The sequence below is a fragment of the Aotus nancymaae genome, unplaced genomic scaffold (assembly GCF_030222135.1).
Source record: "Aotus nancymaae isolate 86718 unplaced genomic scaffold, 86718_ANA_hifiasm-v0.15.2.pri h1tg000040l, whole genome shotgun sequence".
In the NCBI taxonomy this organism is placed as follows: domain Eukaryota; kingdom Metazoa; phylum Chordata; class Mammalia; order Primates; family Aotidae; genus Aotus; species Aotus nancymaae.
Window position 1 is genome coordinate 331,165 of NW_026988454.1, and position 24,416 is coordinate 355,580.

General features: G+C 52.8%; 1 protein-coding gene across 1 annotated transcript in view; it reads right to left on the bottom strand.

Annotated features, from left to right (window-relative positions):
* Positions 1–24,416, bottom strand: part of KIF25 (kinesin family member 25) — a 63,218-nt gene that overhangs the window by 649 nt on the left and 38,153 nt on the right. Inside the window, 7 exon segments of the mRNA XM_064361252.1 lie at positions 1,135–1,288; positions 1,723–1,899; positions 2,917–2,997; positions 3,000–3,067; positions 12,192–12,338; positions 15,398–15,472; positions 24,046–24,106. Coding sequence (XP_064217322.1) covers positions 1,135–1,288; positions 1,723–1,899; positions 2,917–2,997; positions 3,000–3,067; positions 12,192–12,338; positions 15,398–15,472; positions 24,046–24,106 — 763 coding nt within the window.

The window sequence follows — 24,416 nt, forward strand, 5'->3', positions numbered from 1 at the left end:
CAGATGGAACCACAAACAACAGAGAAGGGAGAGCTAAGAGGGGCAGTGCAGACCCCAGAGGCCGGGGCCCAGGCTCCACGCGGGACCTGCTGCCCCACGGTGCTGCCTCTGAGCTCATGGGTGCGCTGCACACCCGGCCCAGGCCACCCCGTCTCTCTGTGGGGTCTGTGAGTTTTGGAATCCAGGAGTACCACGTGGTCTCTTAGAGGCAGAATCTAAACATGTGACCCCGTGAACAGCCCCGCTATTCACCATGTGGAGGAAGCCAGTTGGCCATGAGAGGGGAAACACCCCACAATGAGAGACAGGGAGAGTGCCTGGAACATTCCAGCCCCCTGAATCCCAAGCACTAGCAGTCCCTCCACCACCTCCCAGGGCGGCCCTTCCAGGAAAGAGGAGCCCCCACTGTGGTGGCCACATGCCCCTGCCACCCCTGCCATCCTGCCCTGGCCTTTCTCCGGGCAGGGTCTGCAGAGCCCAGGGCCGCCTCTGGGGGACTCTGCCTGGACCCTCAGCATCAGGAAGCCCGGCCCCAGCAGAGGCCACTCTGCAGCCGTGATGCTTCCTCGGGTGGGTCCTCCCTTTCAACCGGTCCAGAGTCTGAGTGGGGGAAGGGCACTAACTGAGCTCCCCCAAACCGCCAAGCCCAGATCTGGCCGCAGCTGGGTGTCTCCCCATAGGGGCCGCCTGCGCCCCACCCGGCATCGGCGCTTCATCTGCTGCATCCAGGCTCTGGCACCTGCCCCCAAAAGACCAGAGGAACTGGTGGCCTGAGCAGGTCCACCCGGCTGGACGACCCCAGGCCACATGTGCAGCAGAAGCCTAGGGATCCTCAGTCACCCTGGGGGACCCCCCTGGTGAAGAGAGATGCCAGAGCTGCCACCTTGAGACACTGACCCCCCACCAGGAGGCAAGTCACACACAGACCGAACAAGCGGGCAACCAGACCGAGGCGTGACGGCGCAGGACAATGGCCACCCGTGTCACGGGAGTGCCGGCCAGCCCCAGCGAGGGGAGGGGATGGGAGGAGCAGGGGGCATGGGTGGCCCTTGAGGACACGCAGGCTGGACGTGCGTGCACGTGTCCTGGGGTACGGGGTCCCCATCCTGGGGCATTTCGGGGAAAGCGTTATGGAGGCAGTCCTGAAGGAACTGGGTGGGTCTGCCGTTCCGGTATGGGATGTGGCCGCGGCGCTCCACAAAGGTCCCCAGGACGTCTGCCAGGGCTGCAAGATTGCAGTTGATGCACGCTGTCTCCCTCAGGGCCGCCCCGGTGGCCCCAGACACACCTGGAACAGGACAGGGACTACCACGCACCATCACCATTTGCACTAAGAAAGGACGCAGGAAAAGCAAAACCGGCTCCTTGGCAGGAGCGGCTTTCAGGCAGGTAGAGAGAGGGGAGGCCTGTGGACGGGATGGGACAGGTGCTAGAGCAAAGGTCCTTCAAGGCTCTGCTCACGGCTCAAAGCAAGCTCCTGCTGGAAACTCAAGTTTTCTCTTCCCAGAGGGCCAGTGTGAGGAACATGACTCCTGGGTTTCCGGGGTAAGAGAATCAAACCCTGAGAATGTAACGGGGATTTGGAACTCCTCTGTGGAGGGGGAAATGCCCCGCTCGCCCAGAGCTTCCCGGGCGGCCTGTGGCAGGTCCGGCTCCATCGGATCATGGGCTTCTGCAGTGCCTGTGTCCACCCCCTGGGAAACGCCTGCAGCCCCTGCTCACCGATGCACTTGCTGCCGGCCAAGTCCACAAGCTGCAGCCGGGCCTGCACCTGCTCCACGCACTCTTCGGGGTCTCCAGGAACCAGCTGTGCAGCCCTGAGAGAAGCGCTGCGGCTCCTTCCTGCCCGTCCTGCCTCTGTTTGTTCCCTGGGGAGGGTGGCACTGCAGGCTTGGTCTGCTGCAAGGGGAGTGACAAGAAGGGAAACCGTGGCACAAAGCCATGAAGCTCTGCTTTGCCTCTGTCAGGGCCCAGAAGCTTCTGAACTGCACCCTCCTGCCCACCCTCCCACCCAGCAAGAAGCAGGATCTCGTCCGGGTGTGGTGGCTCATGCCTATAGTCCCAGCACTTTGGGAGGCCAAGGCCGGTAGATCATTTGAGATCAGGAGTTCGAGACCAGCCTGGCCAACATGGTAAAACCGCCTCTCGGCTGTAATCCCAGCTACTTGGGAGACTGAGGCAGGAGAATCGCTTGAACCTGGAAAGTGGAAGTTGCAGTGAGCCAAGATGGCACCACTGCACCCCAGCCTGGGCAACAGAGCAAGACGCCATCTCAAAAAAAAGAAGCGGGATTTCAGCAGAGGGCAGGCGATAGCGGCTTCTCTGGGGGGCGATACGGCAGGTTGGAAAGCCGCTGTCTTCACTGTGGGAGGTTGAACTAACGCTTAATTGGCCCAAAGAAAATCGATAATGCTTCTTAGATAGACCTGGTAATTATGTTAATGAACTCCCACTCAGAAAATCTATGAGCCCTTTTAGAAAGAAATTCTACACTGTTTGATAATCTTCCACAAAAATCCTAGCAGAAGGACCTTCATTTTAATGCAAATGTCTTTGTAGTGTGTTATTCCGAAAGAAACTTCCTATTTTTAAGAAAGCAAAATAACATTTACTCACTGTGCCAAACAGGAAATACCGTTTTTTTAAAAGGGCATGAAATCCAGTCTTACACCCCCACCACCGGCAGCCACGCCTCCATGGTATCGGGGTGTTTTCGGTAGATTGTTGGTGCTCCCTAAACATCACGCGCCTGTGTCTTGCCAGCCCCCTGCAGATCCAAGGTCCTGTGCTCACCTGTGGCCTGCTCTGGGCACCTCCTGTCACCTCTCCTGTCACCTCTCCTTCCCTTGCTCGAGCAACCTTGGAGGCCACATCTTTCTATCACTTGCCACCGCCGAAGCACAGATGGTGACTTACCAGTGCTGTCAGAGCAGGTGACTGTGGTGAGAGTCATTGTAATTATCAGGTGAGACCGGGAAGAATCCACGTGCTCTAGGGTGGGTGCTTCGCCCTGAGCTGCAGACCTCCACGAACGAGCTCCATCAGTCTCGAGGCACTGCCAACCACCCTGCAGATGAGGCAAGTAGTGGAGAGCACGACGCGGGCGGGATAGCACGGCGCGGGCGGGAGAACACAGCGCGGGCGCCCCCCTGACCCAAGGTGACTTCTGATCCTCCTCGGCTCAGGGAAGCATCTCACATGAGCCACGCACGCCGATGGGGGCTAAAGCCCTCGGGCACAATAAAACATAGCAAACTTTTTCTTTTTGAGGCCTAACCAGCCTGTTACATCTCTAATTGCTTATCCTGAAATAATGGACTGTTTTGGAACAAAATCAGAGGTTGCTAACCTTTCCAACATCAACTATTCCTTCATTATAGCCTCCAGGAACAATGTTTTCAAAATATTTTGTGTATCAAATCTGATTTACAAAATAAAGGTTTAGCCCGTTTCCCCGTGGTAGGAGATGAGCTAAGCCTGCTGATCAGAGCTCCTTTTTTTTCCTTTTGTTAGACGGAGTCTTACTCTGTCGCCAGGCTGGAGTGCAGTGGCGCGATCTCAGCTCACTGCAACCTCAGCCTGCCAGGTTCAAGCGATTCTCCTGCCTCAGCCTCCCGAGTAGCTGGGACTACAGGTGCACACCACCACGCTCAGCTAATTTTTGTATTTTTGGTAGAGACCAGGTTTCACCAGGTTGGCCAGGATGGTCTCCATCTCTTGATCTCGTGATCTGCCCACCTCGGCCTCCCAAAGTGCTGGGATTACAGCCGTGAGCCACTGCGCCCGGCCAATCAGAGCTCTTAATCAGCAGGAGATAACATTTCCACCCCAGTCTGCCAGTCAAAGGCTCAAAGTTTGAGTGACTTTGTGTAACCGTATGAGCACTGCATGGATGATTTCCTTCAGCTCTGTGAAATATCCAGCATGGCCGGCAGGCCCTTCCCCTGCTGCCTCGGGCCCAGGATGGACAGCCTGTCCGGGCCCTCACTCGTGGGGAGTGCCCACTGGAGCAGACCCAGCACATGCGTGTGTATTTAAAAATAGGGAAGTTTGAGGAAAATAATAATACGGGGATCCTCACTTTTACAAGAGGATCCATTACCATATTCTAGAAAATACTGATATTTATAAATGCAAATGAGCTCCTCTCTCCTAGCCTGAGTGGTGTGGCAAGTTCTTTCACTGCCGCAAGCTGCTTCCTCATCTGTGAGATGGGATGACGCCCATCTGACCGGCTCTTATGAAGATTTTTTTAAACATACATTTGTTTGTGGCCGGGTGCAGTGGCTCATGCCTGTAATTCCAGCACTTTGGGAGGCCAAGGCGGGTGGATCACCTGAGGTCGGGAGTTCAAGACCAGCCTGACCATCATGGAGAAACCCTGTCTCTACTAAAAATACAAAATTAGTCAGGCGTGGTGGTGTATGCCTGTAATCCCAGCTACTCAGGAGGCTGAGGCAGGAGAATTGCTTGAACCCAGGAGGCGGAGGTGGTAGTGAGCCAAGATCTCACCATTGCACTCCAGCCGGGGCAGTAAGAGCAAAACTCTGTCTCAAAAAACAAACAAAAAAAACACAAACCGAAAAAGATACATTTGTTTGTTTAGTTTAATTTTGATTGTAAAAAATATTTTTTCTGTTTTGTTTTACTTTTATCTCTAACAGCTTTAAGATATTAATGACATATGAGAGGTAGGTTGTAGGGTGAATATGTGTCTTGGGAACAGTTATTTTATCAGAGTTATATTTAAACCAGCGCCTTTGCAGCCAGTACACTGAAGACCCACAGAGACTCAAGGCAAGGTGCAGAGACTTCCGGGCCTCTAGCACTTCCCAGTGATGGGGTTTGTTTATTTTAAAACGTTTTCCACTTCAGGGAAGCTTGAGTCCAGAGTTCTTCATTCCAACTCCACCTGAGACCCTCCCGCGAGACCCGTAAAACCGACTCGGGCTCTTTAAGAAGCAGCTGCACGTCTTATTCTGCTCCATGTTTTAAAGAACTACATGCTGACTGCAGGAATGTTTTTAAATAAAGATACTACACTTAGAGAGAGAGAGAAATCAAACCATAATCCCACAACAAGAAAAAGCTGAGCTCCGACCCCGGACTCCCTCCCTTCACTCTCTCCTCCCACGGGCTTTCTGGTTTGTGTCTTTGACAAAACTCCCCTCCCGACCTTGTCAGCAAGGAACAAACGCCTCTTTCCGTCTTCTGGAAGTGACCGCCTCTCTCCCACCTGCGCAGCAAAGGCAATCCGACAGTGAGCCCTGTGCTCTCCCTGTTCCTAAGGCTATTCTGAGAGTGCTATGTGGACCCAGGGAAAATCCGGAAGGGATGTTTCCCACCCAGGCGCTGCCAGGCTGAGCTTTTCATCCAGATCTAGAGGGGTTTTGTCTTCTAATGATAAACAGTAAAGAAAACATGAAGACTAAAATGAAAGAGAAAGTAAGTCAAACCCTCAGGTAAAAATCATGACTGGCAAAGCGTCAAGATTTGTATTACACAGGCTCAGCACTGGGGTTTGCTGAGAACATTCTAAGAAGAGCGTGTGCAACAGTGAAAAGTGAAGTTAGCTAAGCTAGAGATTTTACTTTACTTTTTATTTATTTATTTATTTTTGAGACGGAGTCTCGCTCTGTCACCCAGGCTGGAGGGCAGTGTGATCTCGGCTCACTGCAACCTCTGCCTCCCAGGTTCAACTGATTCTCCTGCCTCAGCCTCCTGAGTAGCTGGGATTACAGGCGTGTGCCACCATGCCTGGCTAATTCTTGTATTTTCAGTAGAGACAGGGTTTTGCCATGTTGACCAGGCTGGTCTCAAACTCCTGACCTCAGGTGATTCACCTGCCTAAGCCTCCTGAAGTTCTGAGATTACAGGTGTGAGCCACTGTGCCAGGCCTAAGCAGAGATTTTACGTTCCCCTCCTCTCCACACATTAGGCAAAACGCACCATATACCGGAAACTGAACCTCAGCACTTGGGCGTGTCCTTTAATGTGACAGTTTGTCTCTTTGAGTGTCACAAAACCTAAGTTACAAATTTCTCAGCTACGTAATACCAAGGAGTTAATTCAAAAGGTTCCCCACCAATAAGCACTGGGCTGCTGACTAGATTCTAGGGACAATGGCGAAAACCACAAGCTTCAGCCTTAGCCTTGAAGAAGCAAAGTGCTGAGCAGGCGAGGCACACGCACAGGACTCCGGGTTGTGTGAGAACCGCGTGATGGAAACGCACGGGGCTCCCCTGACCCTCCGGGGAGGGGAGTGGGGGCGGGGCCGTACATTGCCTCCATCCACTGCTCCTGCGCATTTCCTGCTGGGTCGTAATTACCACTCTAGACGACTCTTTAAGAGCACAAAGTTGGTCACATGCACTTTTGGATCCCAGTGCCTTTGCCGGTGCGTGGCAGGCGGAGAAACATCGCTCACTCCCGTGGATGAGGATGACAGTGGGCCCAGTCAGTCAGGGCGTGGTGTCACACCCAGGCGTAGACAGGAGGAGATGGGCGGGCAGAGCCAGGGAACCCAGGCAGTGGCACCGTATTTACTTTAAAACAACAGGAAATGCTTTCTCTGCTGACTTCAGCAACCTAAGGGCAGTCGTTTTCAGGGTAAAGGGTTCCTGACAGCACTGATGTCACTGTAGTTTTGTATAATTTTGGGCAGGGGGCCGTTTGCGCTTTGATTCACAAACACCCAAGCTCACCCCAGCCCCAGCCCAGCGCACGCCTCTCCGGGTCTCATGCGGGTCCACGTCTGCCCCGATTCTCGTTTCTGCAAACGATGAAAGTGAGGTTTCGGGAGGTAAGGGCCTTGCCCAGGGCCACTCACTTGGAAGAGCAGAGACTCAGACGGAGGAATTCCAGCGCTGCAAATCACTGTGCCGTGGCGGGAGGCACTCAGCACCACGACTCAGAAGAGCGAAACGGAAAAACCATTTTAGAAATGAGGCACTGAGACACTGGCCAGTAATGTCACTGGCCCGTTGGTAATGCTGATGAGCCGTTTCTGGAGAGGCCCAGCCGCCTGGCCGTCTTCCCGACGGATCTTGCCTAGCATTTGTAGGCAGCTAACACCCTTCCCCGTGCTCCCTCAGCGCAGTCCCCACCTCAGCAGCCCTCTGCTGTCCTGGATGTGCTTCCTGGTAAATGCCAGAGCCCCATGGAAATGCAGCCACAGGATGTAAGACGCCTGCTCTGATGGCTGTGCATCGTGCGTCTCTAAGCCCAGCTGAGGGTGAACCGACCTTAGAAGTACGCACGCAGCTCCCACTGGGAACGTGACGAAGCCAGCCTCCGGGACGCGCTGCCATGCCACATCTCCCCCGCCACCACCATGGTGTCCACGCTGTTACAGACGAGAAGAAACACGTGGGGGCGGGAGTTGGGGGGCATCTCTAAACTCCCACCATTCTCTCCTGCTTTCCACCTCAGTTCCCAGCGCTCTTTCCTGAGCCTTTGTTTCTGGGCCCTCAAGAGTTTACTTAGCAGAAGGAAGAATGACGCTTTGAACATTTAATGACATGCACCATCCATGCAAGCTGACTTTCTCCACTAATTTGGACAGCTGTCGCGTTGTCAGTGTGGATGCTAAGTTTAGGGGTGCACAGAGCAGGGTCTCCAACGTGTCGGGTGTGTGTGTGAGTGAGGGCGGCCGTGCAGGGCAGCCAGGGCCTCAGGGGAGGGGGATAGCCTCGTCCAGGGAGAGCCTTTTTCCAGGATTCCCTCCTCCATGCTCTGTTCTCCAGCGTCCCCCTTTCCAAACCAGACTGGGAAAGCCACCAGCAGCCGCAGCTTTGCCGTGTCTCGACAGGCTGACCCTCAGGCTCCCAGCTAATGGGGGCCATCACCCCCTAGTGAAGATCCTTTCCCTGGAGAAGGGCCCCGAGAAGAAATGGAAAGTGACATCCCCAGCAGCAACCTGGCACTGCCCAGCAAGTCTGTGACCCACGCCTGGAGCCACAGGGTCGTGAAATTGTGCAACTGAATCAAACCCATGACACAGTGCAGCACCCGAGACTGGACCTTGGCTGCCTAAGTTAACAGCCCTTGGCTGTGTGTCCACGGCGGGCTGTGTCCGTGGTGGTCTGTGTGTCTGTGGTGGGCTGTGTCTGTGGTGGGCTGTGTCCGCGGTGGGCTGTGTGTCCATGGTGGGCTGTGTGTCCACGGTGGGCTGTGTCCGTGGTGGGCTGTGTGTCCGTGGTGGGCTGTGTCCATGGAGGGCTGTGTGTCCATGGCAGGCTGTGTCTGTGGCAGGCTGTGAGTCCGTGGTGAGCTGTGTGTCCATGGTGGGCTGTGTGTCTGTAGTGGACTGTGTCCGTGGTGGGCTGTGTGTCTGTGGTGGGCTGTGTGTCTGTGGTGGTCTGTGTGTCTGTGGTGGGCTGTGTCCGCGGTGGTCTGTGTGTCTGCGGTGGGCTGTGTGTCCGCGGTGGGCTGTGTGTCCGCGGTGGGCTGTGTGTCTGTGGTGGGCTGTGTCCATGGTGGGCTGTGTGTCTGCAGTGGGCTGTGTGTCCATAGTGGGCTGTGTGTCTGTGGTGGGCTGTGTGTCTGTGGTGGGCTGTGTCCATGGTGGGCTGTGTGTCTGCGGTGGGCTGTGTCCATGGTGGGCTGTGTGTCCGTGGTGGGCTGTGTCTGTGGTGGGCTGTGTGTCTGCGGTGGGCTGTATCACTGTGGCAGATGTCTTGCTCCACCAGCCCCACGCCCTGTGGAATGCAGATGTGGCCACACGACACATGGGCAGGACTGATGCGTGGCATTCCCCAGCGGGATGCGTACACATGGGTATGTGTACCCTGCCCCAGAGAACGCATAGGCCTGCACTCCACATGGCCTTTTCACCGAAGGTCTGTTCCTATACACAGTCTCTCCCTCCGGGCCAGTGTCTCCTGGGCATGGGAGATAAGAACCGGAAACAGCGAGGTGCTGGCCAGCTTTGCTGTAGAAAGAGCGAAGAGAGGCAAATTCACACATACATTGGTTTCTGTGCACAAATACTTAAAGAGTATTGGTTTGAAGGGGCACTGAAATATTAGCTATAGCGGAAGCTCTCACATCTTGGTCTGGCCCTAGTTTTCAGATGTGAACGGGACATTTGAGGACACATAAGAGACAAGAATCGAATCTTGGAGGGTGTGGGCATGAAGGGCCAGCCGGCTCCACCGCCAGCGTGCTGCTCCGAGGGGCTGACCGCTTCGGGGACATACCACCGAGAAAGCCGCCACCCTGCAGTGCAGGATACACACACGCGTGAGTGTAAACATTCTGCCATGTCTCCACCAAAGGGCGAGAGGCCCCCACCCCCGGAGATGAGATCCCGAGGACATTCAGGCTTTCCCACGCCTGTGGACTGCTGAGACGACCTTTTGCTCTTTTTCCTCTAGGACTGATTTTGTTGGTGAAACCATGACACCAGCAGTGGGTCTCTTTTAGGAATGTGCTAACAGGTCTCGAGCCTCCTCACATGCCATGTTGGTTGGACCCTAAAGACAAGTGGATGCGTAGACTCTTGATGGGGGAGGGGAAAGGCAACCCGAGGACAGGAATTTTCACTCTGTGCTTCGCATTTCAGGACAGAAAACCTCCACCCCCAACATCCCGCACCATCCCGCACCATCCCGCACCATCCCCACCATCCCCACCATCCCCACCATCCCCCACCATCCCCCAACATCCCGCACCATCCCGCACCATCCCGCACCATCCCCACCATCCCCACCATCCCCCACCATCCCCACCATCCCCACCATCCCCACCATCCCCACCATCCCCACCATCCCCACCATCCCCCACCATCCCCACCATCCCCACCATCCCCACCATCCCCACCATCCCCACCATCCCCCACCATCCCCACCATCCCCACCATCCCCACCACCCCCCACCATCCCCACCATCCCCACCACCCCCCACCATCCCCACCATCCCCCACCATCCCCCACCATCCCCCACCATCCCCCACCATCCCCCACCATCCCGCACCATCCCCCAACATCCCGCACCATCCCGCACCATCCCGCACCATCCCCACCATCCCCACCATCCCCACCATCCCCACCACCCCCCACCATCCCCACCATCCCCCACCATCCCGCACCATCCCCCAACATCCCGCACCATCCCGCACCATCCCGCACCATCCCGCACCATCCCCACCATCCCCACCATCCCCACCATCCCCCAACATCCCCAACATCCCGCACCATCCCGCACCATCCCGCACCATCCCCACCATCCCCACCATCCCCACCATCCCCACCATCCCCACCACCCCCCACCATCCCCACCATCCCCCACCATCCCGCACCATCCCCCAACATCCCCACCATCCCCACCATCCCCACCACCCCCCACCATCCCCACCATCCCCCACCATCCCGCACCATCCCCCAACATCCCGCACCATCCCGCACCATCCCGCACCATCCCGCACCATCCCCACCATCCCCACCATCCCCCACCATCCCCACCATCCCCACCATCCCCACCATCCCCACCATCCCCCACCATCCCCACCATCCCCACCATCCCCACCATCCCGACCATCCCCACCATCCCCCACCATCCCCACCATCCCCACCATCCCCACCATCCCCACCACCCCCCACCATCCCCACCATCCCCACCATCCCCCACCATCCCCCACCATCCCCCACCATCCCGCACCATCCCGCACCATCCCCCAACATCCCGCACCATCCCGCACCATCCCCCACCATCCCCACCATCCCCCACCATCCCCACCATCCCCACCATCCCCACCATCCCCACCATCCCGCACCATCCCCACCATCCCCACCATCCCCACCATCCCCACCATCCCCCACCATCCCCACCATCCCCACCATCCCCCACCATCCCGCACCATCCCGCACCATCCCCACCATCCCCCACCATCCCCCACCATCCCCACCATCCCCACCATCCCCCACCATCCCCACCATCCCCCACCATCCCCCACCATCCCCCACCATCCCCCACCATCCCGCACCATCCCCCACCATCCCCCACCATCCCGCACCATCCCGCACCATCCCCACCATCCCCACCATCCCCCACCATCCCCACCATCCCCACCATCCCCACCATCCCCACCATCCCCACCATCCCCCACCATCCCCACCATCCCCACCATCCCCCACCATCCCCACCATCCCCACCATCCCCCACCATCCCCCACCATCCCCCACCATCCCCCACCATCCCGCACCATCCCCCAACATCCCGCACCATCCCGCACCATCCCGCACCATCCCCACCATCCCCACCATCCCCACCACCCCCCACCATCCCCACCATCCCCACCATCCCCACCATCCCCACCATCCCCCACCATCCCCACCATCCCCACCATCCCCACCATCCCCACCATCCCCCACCATCCCCACCATCCCCACCATCCCCACCATCCCCCACCATCCCCCACCATCCCCCACCATCCCCCACCATCCCGCACCATCCCCCAACATCCCGCACCATCCCGCACCATCCCGCACCATCCCCACCATCCCCACCATCCCCACCACCCCCCACCATCCCCCACCATCCCCCACCATCCCCCACCATCCCCCACCATCCCCCACCATCCCCCACCATCCCGCACCATCCCCCACCATCCCCCACCACCCCGCACCATCTCGGGATCTCTTTCAAGAAGTTGTGCCTTGGCCAGGCACAGTGGCTCATGCCTGCAATCCCAGCACTCTGGGAAGCCAAGGCGGGTGGATCACCTGATGTCAGGAGTTCGAGACTAGCCTGGTCAACATGGTGAAACCCCATCTCTACTAAAAATACAAAAATTAGCCAGGTGTGGTGGCATATGCCTATAATCCCAGCTACCCGGTAGGCTGAGGCAGGAGAATCGCTTGAACCCAGGAGGCGGAGGTTGCAGTGAGCAGAGATCGTGCCACTGCACTCCAGCCTGGGCGACAAAGAGAGACCTTGTCTCCAAAAAAATTGAAAAATAAAAAAAGTTTTGTCTTCATGATAGAATTTCAACATAATTTCATCACAGGAATTTGTAGCAATAATGCCCAGAAGTCTGGAAGTGCTTGGTAGTGTTGAATGTATCTGGGGAGATTATGGGGTTTGATCAGTTTCTTCAAATGGCAATAATTTTTCCCACGTGATAACCAAGGTGCCGCCCGCCTGGCTTCTGTGCCATAGTTCTCTGCCCCACTCATCACCATCAGTGGTACCAGAAGAGCTCCTCAGCCGCTCTGGGGATAATTCCTAAGTCCCTCTGTGGGAGGAGCAGCAGGACAGGGTTATCGTCCGAATGGGATCCCAGCATGTAGGTCTTCCCGCTGCCCGCCTGTCCATACGCCATAACGAAAACTTTGTACCTAAAATTCAGAGCAGATTCAGTCAGCAAGACACACCTGGGGCTGGTGCCAGGAAGATTCCAGGAAACATTTTTACTTGTATGAGAAATGCAGTAAGTTCATTTCCTATTCCCCTGTTGCTCCATTTCTTACAAATTAAGCTTTCATTGAACGACACCTATTTTTTGCATAACCCATTGGTGTTGCTATCCTGTTGTACAAGACTGGATTAAAGGGTGTTTGCACTGACACACGCAGCATGGGTCCATCCATCCCGATTTCTCCCGGGTGTTTTCACCTCCCCGTTCGACGGCTCAGCGTTCACATGGGGATTCTGACCTTAGCAAGGCCCACACCTACACCATAACTTTCTCTTTCTTTCTTTCTTTTTTTTTGAGATAGAGTCTCGCTCTGTCACCCAGGCTGGAGTGCAGTGGTGATCTCAGCTCAATGCAACCTCTGCCTCCCAGGTTCAAGTGATTCTCCTGCCTCAGCCTCCTAAGTAGCTGGGATCACAGGCGTGCACCACCACAACCAGTTAATTTTTGTATTTTTAGTAGAGACGGGGTTTCACTATGTTGGCCAGGCTGCTCTGGAACTCCTGACCTCAAGTGATCCACCTGCCTCAGCCACCCAAAGTGCTGGGATTCCAGGCATGGGCCACGGTACCTGGCTTCACTGTAACTTTCAGTGCAGCATCGGAGCTGCCCAATGCAAGTCCATCTCCCTAAAATCAGTTACTATATGGTGTGGTGGGTCCACCTGGCCTGATGCTAGGTGGGTTGGCGCCTCAGAGCAGGATGTCCAGCCCTGACCACCTGTCCAGCTCACTCGGGAAGATGAAGCAGGTCGTACACTCAGAAATTCTGACTTAACTGGTCAGCTGTGACTCCGACTTCAGCACATGCAGATCGACTGCGGACATGAAAACCTCCAAGTCCCTTCCCATAACAAAGCACAAAAATGGCTCATGCTTGCAATCCCAGCACTTCAGGAGGATAAAGTAGCAGGATCCCTTCAGCCCAGGAGTTTGAGACCAGCCTGGGCAACATAGTGGGACCCCCATCTCTATATTAAAAAAACATGTTACCATCTTAAATGTTACTATAGTTAACGATGTTAGTGCTCAGTTACATATGTTAAAGGAAATACTTTCAGAATACGAAAGAAAATATGTAAACTTTTATCTCATTTAACACACATTACATATAGTAAGTGAGATTACTAACACGCATTTAACGTGGTGTACCCACCACAAGTCAAACAAATAAAGGCTGTTGTTTTGATAAAATAGTTACAGGACAGTGTCCTGACTGACGTCTAAATCGCCCTAGAGCGGGGCAGGAAGCAGCAGAGGCCGGTCCTGCTGACCGTTTGGGTCGTAGCAGCAAGAGCCTGGAAGCCTCACGCTCCCGCAAAGCTGATCAGGCCTCTCCGTTACCAGCCCGGAGTGTTCCTTCCAGAATTAAAAACTCTCAAGGCATTCATAACAAAACCCCACTACATTTCCTGTCTCTTCCAGCTTCCCTGAGTTCATTTATGTGCCTTTCTTAGTGTGGAGATTATCCTTGACGACAACAGATAAATGGATTCTTCTAGGGGTCTTTCAAATCATTTAGGATGTAGAGGAAAAGGAAACTTCCCGAAGAAGGAGGCTGTAAACCAAAAATAAAATTCTCAGGCCCCCCGCCATCTGCATGGGCTTCCTTCTCGACCAGAGTACTCTAAAATTTAACTCAGAGTCCGGTCGGGGCCGTGATGGGAAGTGGGGCCCGGACAGGCCTCATCACACCTTCCGGCACTGACATCAACACCGGCCTGACGTCTGATACGAAACACTGACCGCCTGCTCTCACTAAGCCTGAAGGCTTCCTCTGCAAATGACTTTGTTCTCCACAATCCTTTGCCTTAACCAGAGGCCCCAAGCGATGCATTTCTTAAATGAATTTGACTGATGTCTCACGTTTCCCTAAAACGTGTAAAACCAAGCTGCACCAGACCACCTTGGGCACATGTTCTCAGGGCCTCCCGAGGGCTGTGTCACGGGCCATGGTCACTCACGTTTGGCTCAGAATAAATCTCTCCCAATATTTTACAGAGTCTGACTCTTTTCACCGACAAGACTCAGGACTTAAAATAACTCCATCTGTTTCGTGTTATCCTGGAAACGCAGCTCAGGCAGTGACCACTCTAACCACGATGTGTTTTTTATTTCAGGAATCTGCTTACTTAAAAGATGCCTACTTAAACCGAGACTACCCTATCATTTTCAAACACATTTTTTCAGATGGGTATAAAGTTCCAGCCTCTGGGGGAAGAGTGGAAGCAGCAGCGGTACCGTGATTGGAGGCGCGGCCCCGCCAGTGTGCACGCAGTCGGACTCAGCAGCTTCCTGAGCTGACCCCACTCATCGGATCACGTGCCTTTGGGGTGCACAGCACACTGTATAATTAGGGTGTCTAGTTCCTTGAGCGTGGCTGTGCAGAAGCCTTTGCTGGGCAAATTTCGAGTCAAGTCAGTCTTCATCAGGAACTTTATGGAGACTCCGCCACAAAACCGAGATCCTTCCAAAGGCCCAGGAGTAGGAAGTCTTGGCTTAAGGTGTCTCCATGAAGTAAAAAAAATCATCATCCCTGAATTACGACCCACTGCCTTTGACATCAGTAGTCGTGTACTGCAAGAACAGAAAGCAGATTCCCAAAGGGAAAAGTCCCTAGGTCTGACGTTAACATTCTTACAGATTTTACTAAAATTCTGAAACGTAAAAGAATCCCAGAGGGAATGGCAGCTGCTATGAGGCTGAAGCCCACATGCAACGTGACTAAGGTGGAGTCTGGAATCCCAGGTAGATATGTACTCAGTGAACAAGCATTCGCCAACTCATTCTCGCCCCTTTTCCTAGGGTGCGGAAATAGTCTCCCCGGATGCAGGCGGGCGTCCCGCTGGGTTACCGTGGGCGTGCTCTGCAGTCCTGTAAAACACTCAGACTCTAACGCTCCATTCTCACTCCACAGCACAATGAAGCGTATTTATATTTAAATGTGACTATGAAGACTGGCTTTAACAATATTTTAACTCACCCATCCAAGAGAGACGTGAGTAGGGGGCATACGTCTCCAAAGACCGAGCTCTGAGACGCTGCTGGACCAGAAACCCTGAGAGACCAAGTGAAAATGCTGCATTAATAGAAGCAGCAGAAAGCGACCCTACAGGCGGGCTCAGAAACCCGGGAACTCAGTGCCCTGTGTACCTCCCACCCCCCAACACCATCGAGATTCGTCAACAAAAGATTAACTTGTGTTATTTTTCAACATAACAGAGGTTAAGAAAGAGTAAAGATACTGCTTTCTGCTATAAAAATAAAATAAGCATAAACAAAGTGACAAGTGCTTGCAAGGGACGGAGGGAGGGGAAAGGGAACAGGGGAGGAGAGGGGAGAAGGGGGGGGAGGGAGGGAGGGAGGAAGGGAAGGGGGGAAGGGAACAGGGGAGGAGAGGGGAGAAGGGGAGGGAGGGAAGGAGGAAGGGAAGGGGGGAAAGGGAACAGGGGAGGAGAGGGGAGAAGGGGAGGGAGGGAGGGAGGAAGGGAAGGGGGGAAAGGGAACAGGGGAGGAGAGGGGAGAAGGGCAGGGAGGGAGGGAGGAAGGGAAGGGGGAAAGGGAACAGGGGAGGAGAGGGGAGAAGGGGAGGGAGGGAGGGAGGAAGGGAAGGGAGGGGAAGGGAACAGGGGAGGGAGGGAGGGGAGGAGGGGAGGGAAGGAGGGAGGGAAGGGAGGGGAAAGGGAACAGGGGAGGAGAGGGGAGAAGGGGAGGGAGGGAGGGAGGAAGGGAAGGGGGGAAAGGGAACAGGGGAGGAGAGGGGAGAAGGGGAGGGAGGGAGGGAGGAAGGGAAGGGAGGGGAAAGGGAACAGGGGAGGGAGGGAGGGGAGGAGGGGAGGGAAGGAGGGAGGGAAGGGAGGGGAAAGGGAACAGGGGAGGAGAGGGGAGAAGGGGAGGGAGGGAGGGAAGGGAGAGGAAAGGGAACAGGGGAGGAGAGGGGAGAAGGGAAGGGAGGGAGCGAGGGAGGATATAATTATCCCATAACTAAATTAGCTCTACTTGACAGGACCCAAAGATAACAAAGTGAAAATCACACTCAGCAGTATATGATAGATAACACTTGATTTTTATGTTCCAGCTCTTAAAAGTCTTGTTTTCCTCAGCTCCAGGTCAGTTCAGCAGAACTTGAGTGGATACCAGGGGACTAGATGTCTGCTCTGAAAACGGAACCTCATGTGGCTCTGGGTACAAATAACACGAAACAGGAAGTCACATCCGCAAAACGCAGCTTCCTGCCCAATCTGAACACAGACGGGAGTGCAGTGAGCGCGGACTCCCTGGCGGCTGCCAGCACTCCCGCTTGGTTGCACTTGGTCAAGCAGCTGTGATGTGAGCCTCCGTATCCTGAACTGCAGGTTTTGACTTAGCTGGAACCAAGTTTTTCCCTTCTTCATTTTCAAGTGTGTCCTGACGCTCAGTGGCTCCACGTCATCCCCAGCGGCAGGATTAATTTTACACGGAGGGAGTCCCTGATGAGATGTTGCCATATGCATGACGCAAAGGGAGACCAGTCCCGGCAGTGGGCGAAACCCCTTCTCAATGCGTGGGAAGATGCTCGGGGCCGAGATCTTTTTTAACTTTTAAATACAAATATAAAAAATACAAAATAACATTTTTTGTATTTTAATGTTGCCCAGGGTGGTCTCGAACTCCTGAGCTCAGGCAATCCACCCGTCTCTGCCTCCCAAAGTGCTAGGATTACAGGCATGAGGCACCGCCCCGGCCTCCTTTCCCCTTTTCTCTGCCTGGTCAACTCCTGGTCAGCTGAGCTGTGGAGCCCTGGGTCCAGGGCCTCCCCCGTCCCCGCCTCCCCCGTCCCCGCCTCCCCGTGTCCAGGGCCTCCCCCGTCCCCGCCTCCCCGTCCCCGCCTCCCCCGTCCCCGCCTCCCGCCCCGCTGCTGTGTTGGTGGCCTCCGTGCTCAGCGCAGCCTCCTCGGCACGGTCCCTACAGCTTTAGGTCTTGGTGGCAAAACTGCTGCCTTCGTCTCGCCTACATCCCTTGTGTCTAACAGGGTGCCTGGCACATAACAGGTGCTGAGAAAATCCTTGAACTTGAATGACTATAGAAATGTAACACAAATGTGTGGGTGAGGAACATCATACTGTAAATTCCTGTTCTGTGGGAACACAGCCAGGAGGCCGTCAGCTTCCTGATAAACGACTGTCCTCAGAACAATAACCATTACTTACTCTTTCTCTCCTTGCATTTCGAATCAATGGCATTACTCTTGGTTTTTCATTTTTTTAAATAATATTTTTATTTCACTTAGGAAATAACCTTCTTCTGACTCTGGGCCTATTAATATTTTTTTCCGAATAATAAGAATTAAACTTTTCCCTAATACAAATTTATTTTTAAAATAAGTTAAGGGCTGAAAGCGTTGGCATTTTTTTAATAGAAATAAAATATTTTGACATGTGTTAGTTCCATAAAAAGCTGTTATAAAAACGAACAGTGTACTGATTTCCTAAGAACCAGCTGCTCCGCCGTTTATAAAAACAAGATGATCCTGAATGCTAAACGATATCACCCCAGAATAAATTCTTGCGGAGACCTAAAGTCTCCCTTACTGCTATAGACACACAGCATGTGGCACAAACGCTTCCATTGTTCTGGAAGCACAATTTTGCCCTTTCCCTTCGACCCTGAGTGTCCTCGGCGTATTCATCTTGATTCGGAGCCTTCCGAGAAGACATGTGTCAACATCAACGATGCGGCTGTTCCACCTCCTTCCTCCCCAAAACAAGGTCACATGACCCGAGGGTGGTGTCCCTACCACAGCACCCTGGCCTGCACTGCTTCACTGGCTATGCAGCAGCCTGGTGTCATCCAAACACCAAGACCTTCTGCCCGAGGCCACCACTTACTAAAAGCATCTTTGAACTAGAGTTGAAGCTTCCCCCTCCGGCCCTCCTGGGACGGTCAAGGGCCTGGAAGTACTTGGAGACTGTCAAGGGCCACGTGACGGTGACATGTGTGACTAAATGCCACCCAGCTCAAGCCCTGGCAGCTCCGTGACTGTCCTGCCCACGGGAACTTCTCTGTCACTCGGCACTGAGCCATGCACTCCGTGGGACTCTGACTGCCTTGCAGGGGTGAACGATATTCACAGCCTGTGCATGAGCAGCGTGGGGAAAGGATCAGACTCTCAACTTTTCATTCCCAGTCCCACCCGACTTTATTCCTCCTCTGCAGCTTGGTGCTAAGCACCCAAAAGTGCTCATCAAATCCTTCAGCCCTTTTGTGCATTTGACTCTAAACATTCAGCCCAATCCTTTATCAGCAGGTCACATGCTTCCTCAAACTGGCTCTTTCAAGCACAGTCTAGGGTGTGTGACCGCAAAGTGCAAGGATTGGAGGTGGGGTCAGGAGGAAGGAAAAAGCTTTTCCCACAATGTATCCACCACTGATGCCAGCTGACGCGGTCTAGCCATCATCCAGCAAGCCACAGTTTTAAACGCGATTTAAATGATATCCTCATTTCTTGGGATTCAAGGTAAGACCTTGTCCCAGCCCTGCCGGGCTCCGGCTCTAGCTGCAAAGTCGACGGCGGAAGCAGATACTACAATGCGCCAAACCCTGTTCCAAGAGCTGAAGCAGGTGCAGGATATGAGAAGTCGTCCAACCAAGGGACGCAGGGAAACCGAGAAGAATTCGTCACGAAGGAGATGTTCCTGAGCGACACCTCCAGGTCCTTCGTCAGTGACACTCCCCACGTCTCAGATGAGTCTCCATCCTCTGTGGGGATGACTGTCCTACCTAAACCTCCAGAGCTCGAGGCCATGCTCAAGGCCTCTTCCCCAGAGGTACTTCCCTCATTAGCTCTGCTCCATTACAAACGTTCTTTCTCTCTCTTTCTTTCCCTTTTTCTTTCTTTCTTTTTCTCTCTTTCTCTCTTTCTTTTTTTTTCTGGAGACAGAGTCTCACTCTGTCATCCAGGCTGGAGTGCAGTGGCACATTCTCGGCTCAGTGCAACCTCCACCCCCCGAGTTCATGCAGTTCTTCTGCCTCAGCCTCCCAAGTAGCTGGGACTACAGGCGTGCACCACCATGCCCAGTTAATTTTTTTGTATTTTTAGTAGAGAGAAGGTTTTGCCATGTTGGTCAGGCTGGTCTTGAACTCCTGACCTCAGATGACCTGCCCACCGTGGCCTCCCAAAGTGCTGAGATTCCAGGCGGGAGCCGCCGCACCCGGCCCCCAACATTCCTTTCTTGTCCATCCTTGGCCAATTATGTCAGCTATTTTGATTGCTTTATCTTATCTGCCAATGTTGATATTACTTATCATTGCAAAGATCTCCCAAGCCCCCCATCCCAAGCCTAGTTCTCAACCACAGTATAAAACCCCTGGAAGGAATCAGGCCAATCCTCTTCCCGTCCTCACCTAGCCCAACACCAGATTACTCTGAAGCACAGTTTAAAAAAAAAAAAAAAAAAGATTTTTACTTAAATTATTCCCGTGCATAATAGAGTTACCAAGAGAAACCAAAATCTTTTTAAAAGATTTTGCCTGATAATTTTTCAGCTAAAGAATGACATTAATTCAAAGATTTAAAGTCCCAAGTGGTATTATAAAACAAAGTAAAACAAACAAAAAACTCAGAAACTGCAGAACGAAGCAGTGCAGTTTCACTTTGATTTGGAACACCAAAGTCAAAGAGAAAACTCTTAAATTCATCTAGAGAAAAAGCTGACAATGGTGAACTTTACCCATGCTCCAAGATCCTGAACAAAACTGTAAAGGCTAAGAAATCCCAGCACCATCGGTAATTTCCAGAATGGCTTACTGCAAAGAACCTCCCTTTGCTACCGGACTTAGATAAAATGCACAGATGCCTTAGATAGGACATCTCAGGTGAAAAGTGGAACAGTGGCTGCCAGCAGCTGAGGGAGGAGAAACGAACAGGTAGTGTTTAATGGGTATGGAGTTTCAGGATGGGATGGTAAAAAATGTTCTGAAGATGGATAGTGGTGATGGTGGAACCAGATCATACATTATCCCATTGAACTGTATACTTAAAAAAGCCTAAAATGGTAAACTTTTATGTCATGTATATTTTTTACAGTGAACTTTTATACAAAAAGCACATGAATTCGCTGGGCGCGGTGGCTCACGCCTGTAATCCCAGCACTTTGGGAGGCTGAGGTGGGTGGATCACGAGGTCAAGAGATCGAGACCATCCTGGTCAACATGGTGAAAGCCCATCTCTACTAAAAATACAAAAAATTAGCTGGGCATGGTGGCGCGTGCCTGTAATCTCAGCTACTCAGGAGGCTGAGGCAGGAGAATTGCCTGAACCCAAGAGGCGGAGGTTGCGGTGAGCCGAGATCGCACCATTGCACTCCAGCCTGGGTAACGAGCGAAAACTCTGTCTCAAAAAAAAAAAAAAAAAAAAAAAACACATGAATTGTATAAACAGAAGTAGGTTAGCACAGCGTGTAAACTCGCGGGTCATCTGAAGCAAAGAGAAAGGAGAAACGTTCACCACAATCTGCCTTTGCGGGAGCTTCTCTGAAGCAGCAGAAGCTGGGGAGGGAGGATCAGTTCTTGCTGCTGCTTCTGATGACTTTGGCTTTGGGACTCAGATGTTTTATAGAAAATAGGTTTCTCCAGCTCTTCCAGAAACATTCTCTCAACAGCATGGAAGGTAGACATCTCAGAATACTACCGTCTTGAGTTGAGAGGACAGCACCCACAATTAAAAGAGTAAAACTGTTAAAGTCAGCTGCCTGCATCCGTGTGGGTTTATTTCCAGACTCTCTGCCGTCCCATTCATGATGTGTCTGTTGGTTTGCCTCTATCACACTGGCTTAGCGATTTCATGTCTTTAAATCAGGAAGTAAGTCCTCCAACTCTGTCCTTTTCCCACGTGGTTTTGTTTATTATAGTTCCTTCAGCTTGTGTACACATTTTATCATCAGTTTTTCCATCTCCACAAAACACCCTGCTGTGATTTTGATTGCCATTGCACTGACCACCTTTCTTTCTTTACAAAACAGCTTTATTGAGATCTAGAACAGCATTCCTTTGATTAATGTTAGCATTCAGGTAAATATATTTTTTCTGTTGTTTTTCCATCTTTTAAATCCTTCCTCCTGACGTTTATTTTTGATTGAGGATTTTTTATAATTCCATTTATCTTGTTTTTAGCTTATTGTAGATACCTCTAGGCTTGTTATTGTTGCTTTTGGTGGTTATTTTAGGGTTTTCCACATGTAACTTATCAGAGGCTGCCTATGACCGGATTCTGTCGCCTAACATACAGAATAAAGACCCCACGAAGGTACACCGCACACCCACTCCCAGCCTTCGTGCTGCTGTTCACACACATCCTGTGTCTACATGTGTCATGAGCTTCACAGTATGTCGTTATTTTTCTTTAGTTAACTAGATTTGGAAGAGACTTTCTTTTAAATAAGAAAAGAGTACTTTGCATATGCCCACAGGTCCTGCGGTACAGATCTGGTCATACACTCCTCGTGGTGCGTCTCTGGCGATTAATCCTTTCAGCTTTCGCACCTCTGGAAACGTCTTTGTCTTTGAAAGACATTCTCACTGGCACAGAGCTCTGGATGAACTGTTTCCCTGTCCGTACTTTAGAGGTGCTGGTCCTCTGTCTTCCCATTTGCACTGCTCCGTGGAGAAACCTAACAATATTTCCATGTCTGACCCCGAGTCTTCGACGTGTCTTTACACGCTGTGATTTCAGGTCTGGTTTTAACAGCAATCTGACTAGGAGGTGCCTTGGTGTCAGTCCTGCCCCCGGTGTTTCTTATGCTCGGGATGTCTTGAGCTCTTTGGATCTATAGGCTTACGGTTTTTATCAGATTTTTTAAATCTGGGGACATGATTGCTTCAAACTGTTCTCTGAGCGCGCAGTCCCTTCACCTTTTGGGACCGCGATTCCCTCCGTATTCAGCTTTACTGGCGCCGTGACACTCTGATCACTTCCTTTTTAATTGTGGTAAAAAATACACACCGCGGAATTGATCATTTTCACCATTTCAAGTGAGCCATCCAGGGACCTCGGGTCCATCCCCACCATGGGCCGCGCCTGCGCAGCCGTCCCCGGAGCCCGCTGTCCGCTCGCCATGGAGCTTCCTGGGGTCTCGCGTTAGCCTTAGCCGTTTCCGCGCCGCGTCCGGGGTCTCGCGTGAGCCGTCTCCGCCGCGTCGCCGGTCACCCGGCTTTCTCCGCCATCCCAACCAGAACATTCGCATCTCCTCTGCGGTATTTTTTTTTCATCTCTAGAGGTTTTATTCGGGTCTTTTTTTAACTTTTCTTATCTCTTCTCGACGTGTTTGCATTTTCCTCTACGTCCCTGAACACACAGATTCATGATCACCGTTTTCGCCTCCCCACTAATTCTGTCATTTGTGTTACTTCTGGCTCGATTTCTGCTGCCGCAGTTTTCTCGTTAGAACTGATACTTTCCTGCTTCCTTGAGTCATGTCTGTAACTTCTGCTGTCAGACTTTGCTAGTCACTCCGACTTGGGCGAGCCATGTTTTGACGCCTAATCCCGGTCATTCTTCAGCTTTGCGATGGGATGCCAGCGGTTGCTTGGGAACAACCTGACCCCTGGAGCCTCGCGTTTCAGTTCTTCCGGGTGGCGCCGGGAAAGCAGCCTTTCCTCCACCCACGGCCTCGTGGATCCCGGGGTGTTTCTGCCCTGGCGGGAGCACTCGCAACCCCCAGACCTGTACAAACCCCGCAGACTTTCTCCCTCTGCTGGTTCTTTCCCGGCCTCGTCCTTCTTCCTGCTCCTGCGCTGGTCAGTGCTCAGCTGAGGCTTGAGGGGAACCCCCTGCCCATCTCCAGCTCTGACCCTGTCAGGCGACACAGGCTGCTGCCGGCGAGAGGAAGAGGCCGCAGGCACTGACGTCCCTCCGTGGAGCAAGAGGGCAGAGCCTGGGAGCTGGACCGCTCGCCCGCTCTTGGTAGCTGAGGGAGGATGGGCAGGGCCTTCCAGAGGCCACGCATGCCTCAGCCTTTCCAGGCTCTCCCGCCACCCTGGGAACACACCACGACCAGGTGCCGAGGAAGGCTTCTACCAAAAAGGCTTACAGTTAGTTGCTATCATCACAGTGAAATTACTGTCAACAAACTGGATATACAAGAAATGTTGATTTATGTAAAACAATGCACATATGGATCACAGATGTCCCTCAACTTATGATGGGGTTAGAACCTGAGAAACCCTCTGTAGGTTGAAAATATTGCACGTTGCAAATGCGTCTAATACACCTGACTTACCGAGCATCGCAGCTCAGCCTAGCCTGCCTTAAATATGCCCACAACACACACATTAGCTACAGGTGGGCAGAATCACCAAATGGAAAGCTCATTGTACACTGAAGTGTTGACTGTTTCACATAGTTTATTGAATACTGTATTGAAAGCAAAAAACAGAAGGGTTGTAATGGGTACGAAGGCACAGTGCCTACTGAATGTGTATCTCTTTCACACCTTCCTAAAGTTGAGAAATCTATGTCAGGAACAGTCTGTATTTACAATCACAATTAGTCACAATGATAGGACAAATTGGACATTTCATTACTCAAACCCCAAGGCAAAATTTGTATTTTTAATGTGGCAGTTTGCCTTATATGACATCTTGAAAAGCACTTACCTTTCGAAATGGTATGTCTTATTAATTGGAGGGTGACCAGGACGATCACATTTCACCAAAACTTTCCTGAAAGAAGTGAGTAAAATGATGTTTTAAGACTTCCTGGGCTGCATTAAACACACGCCCCACGGACCCAGCCATCCCGGCCACCCCAGCAACCCCAGCCGCCGCCTGTTTCTCTAAACAGCTCAGTTTGCCTGAAACCCATCCCCACCCTTTGTTTACATGCTGTGTTTGGCTGCTTTTTCCTTAAGGACAAAGTTGGATGATTGAGTTGGAGACCACGTGGCCTTCAGAGACGAGAATGTTAACTCTCTGGGCCCTTCCCGACCAGCTTTGCCAACCCCCATAAAGAGGAATAAACCACAGAG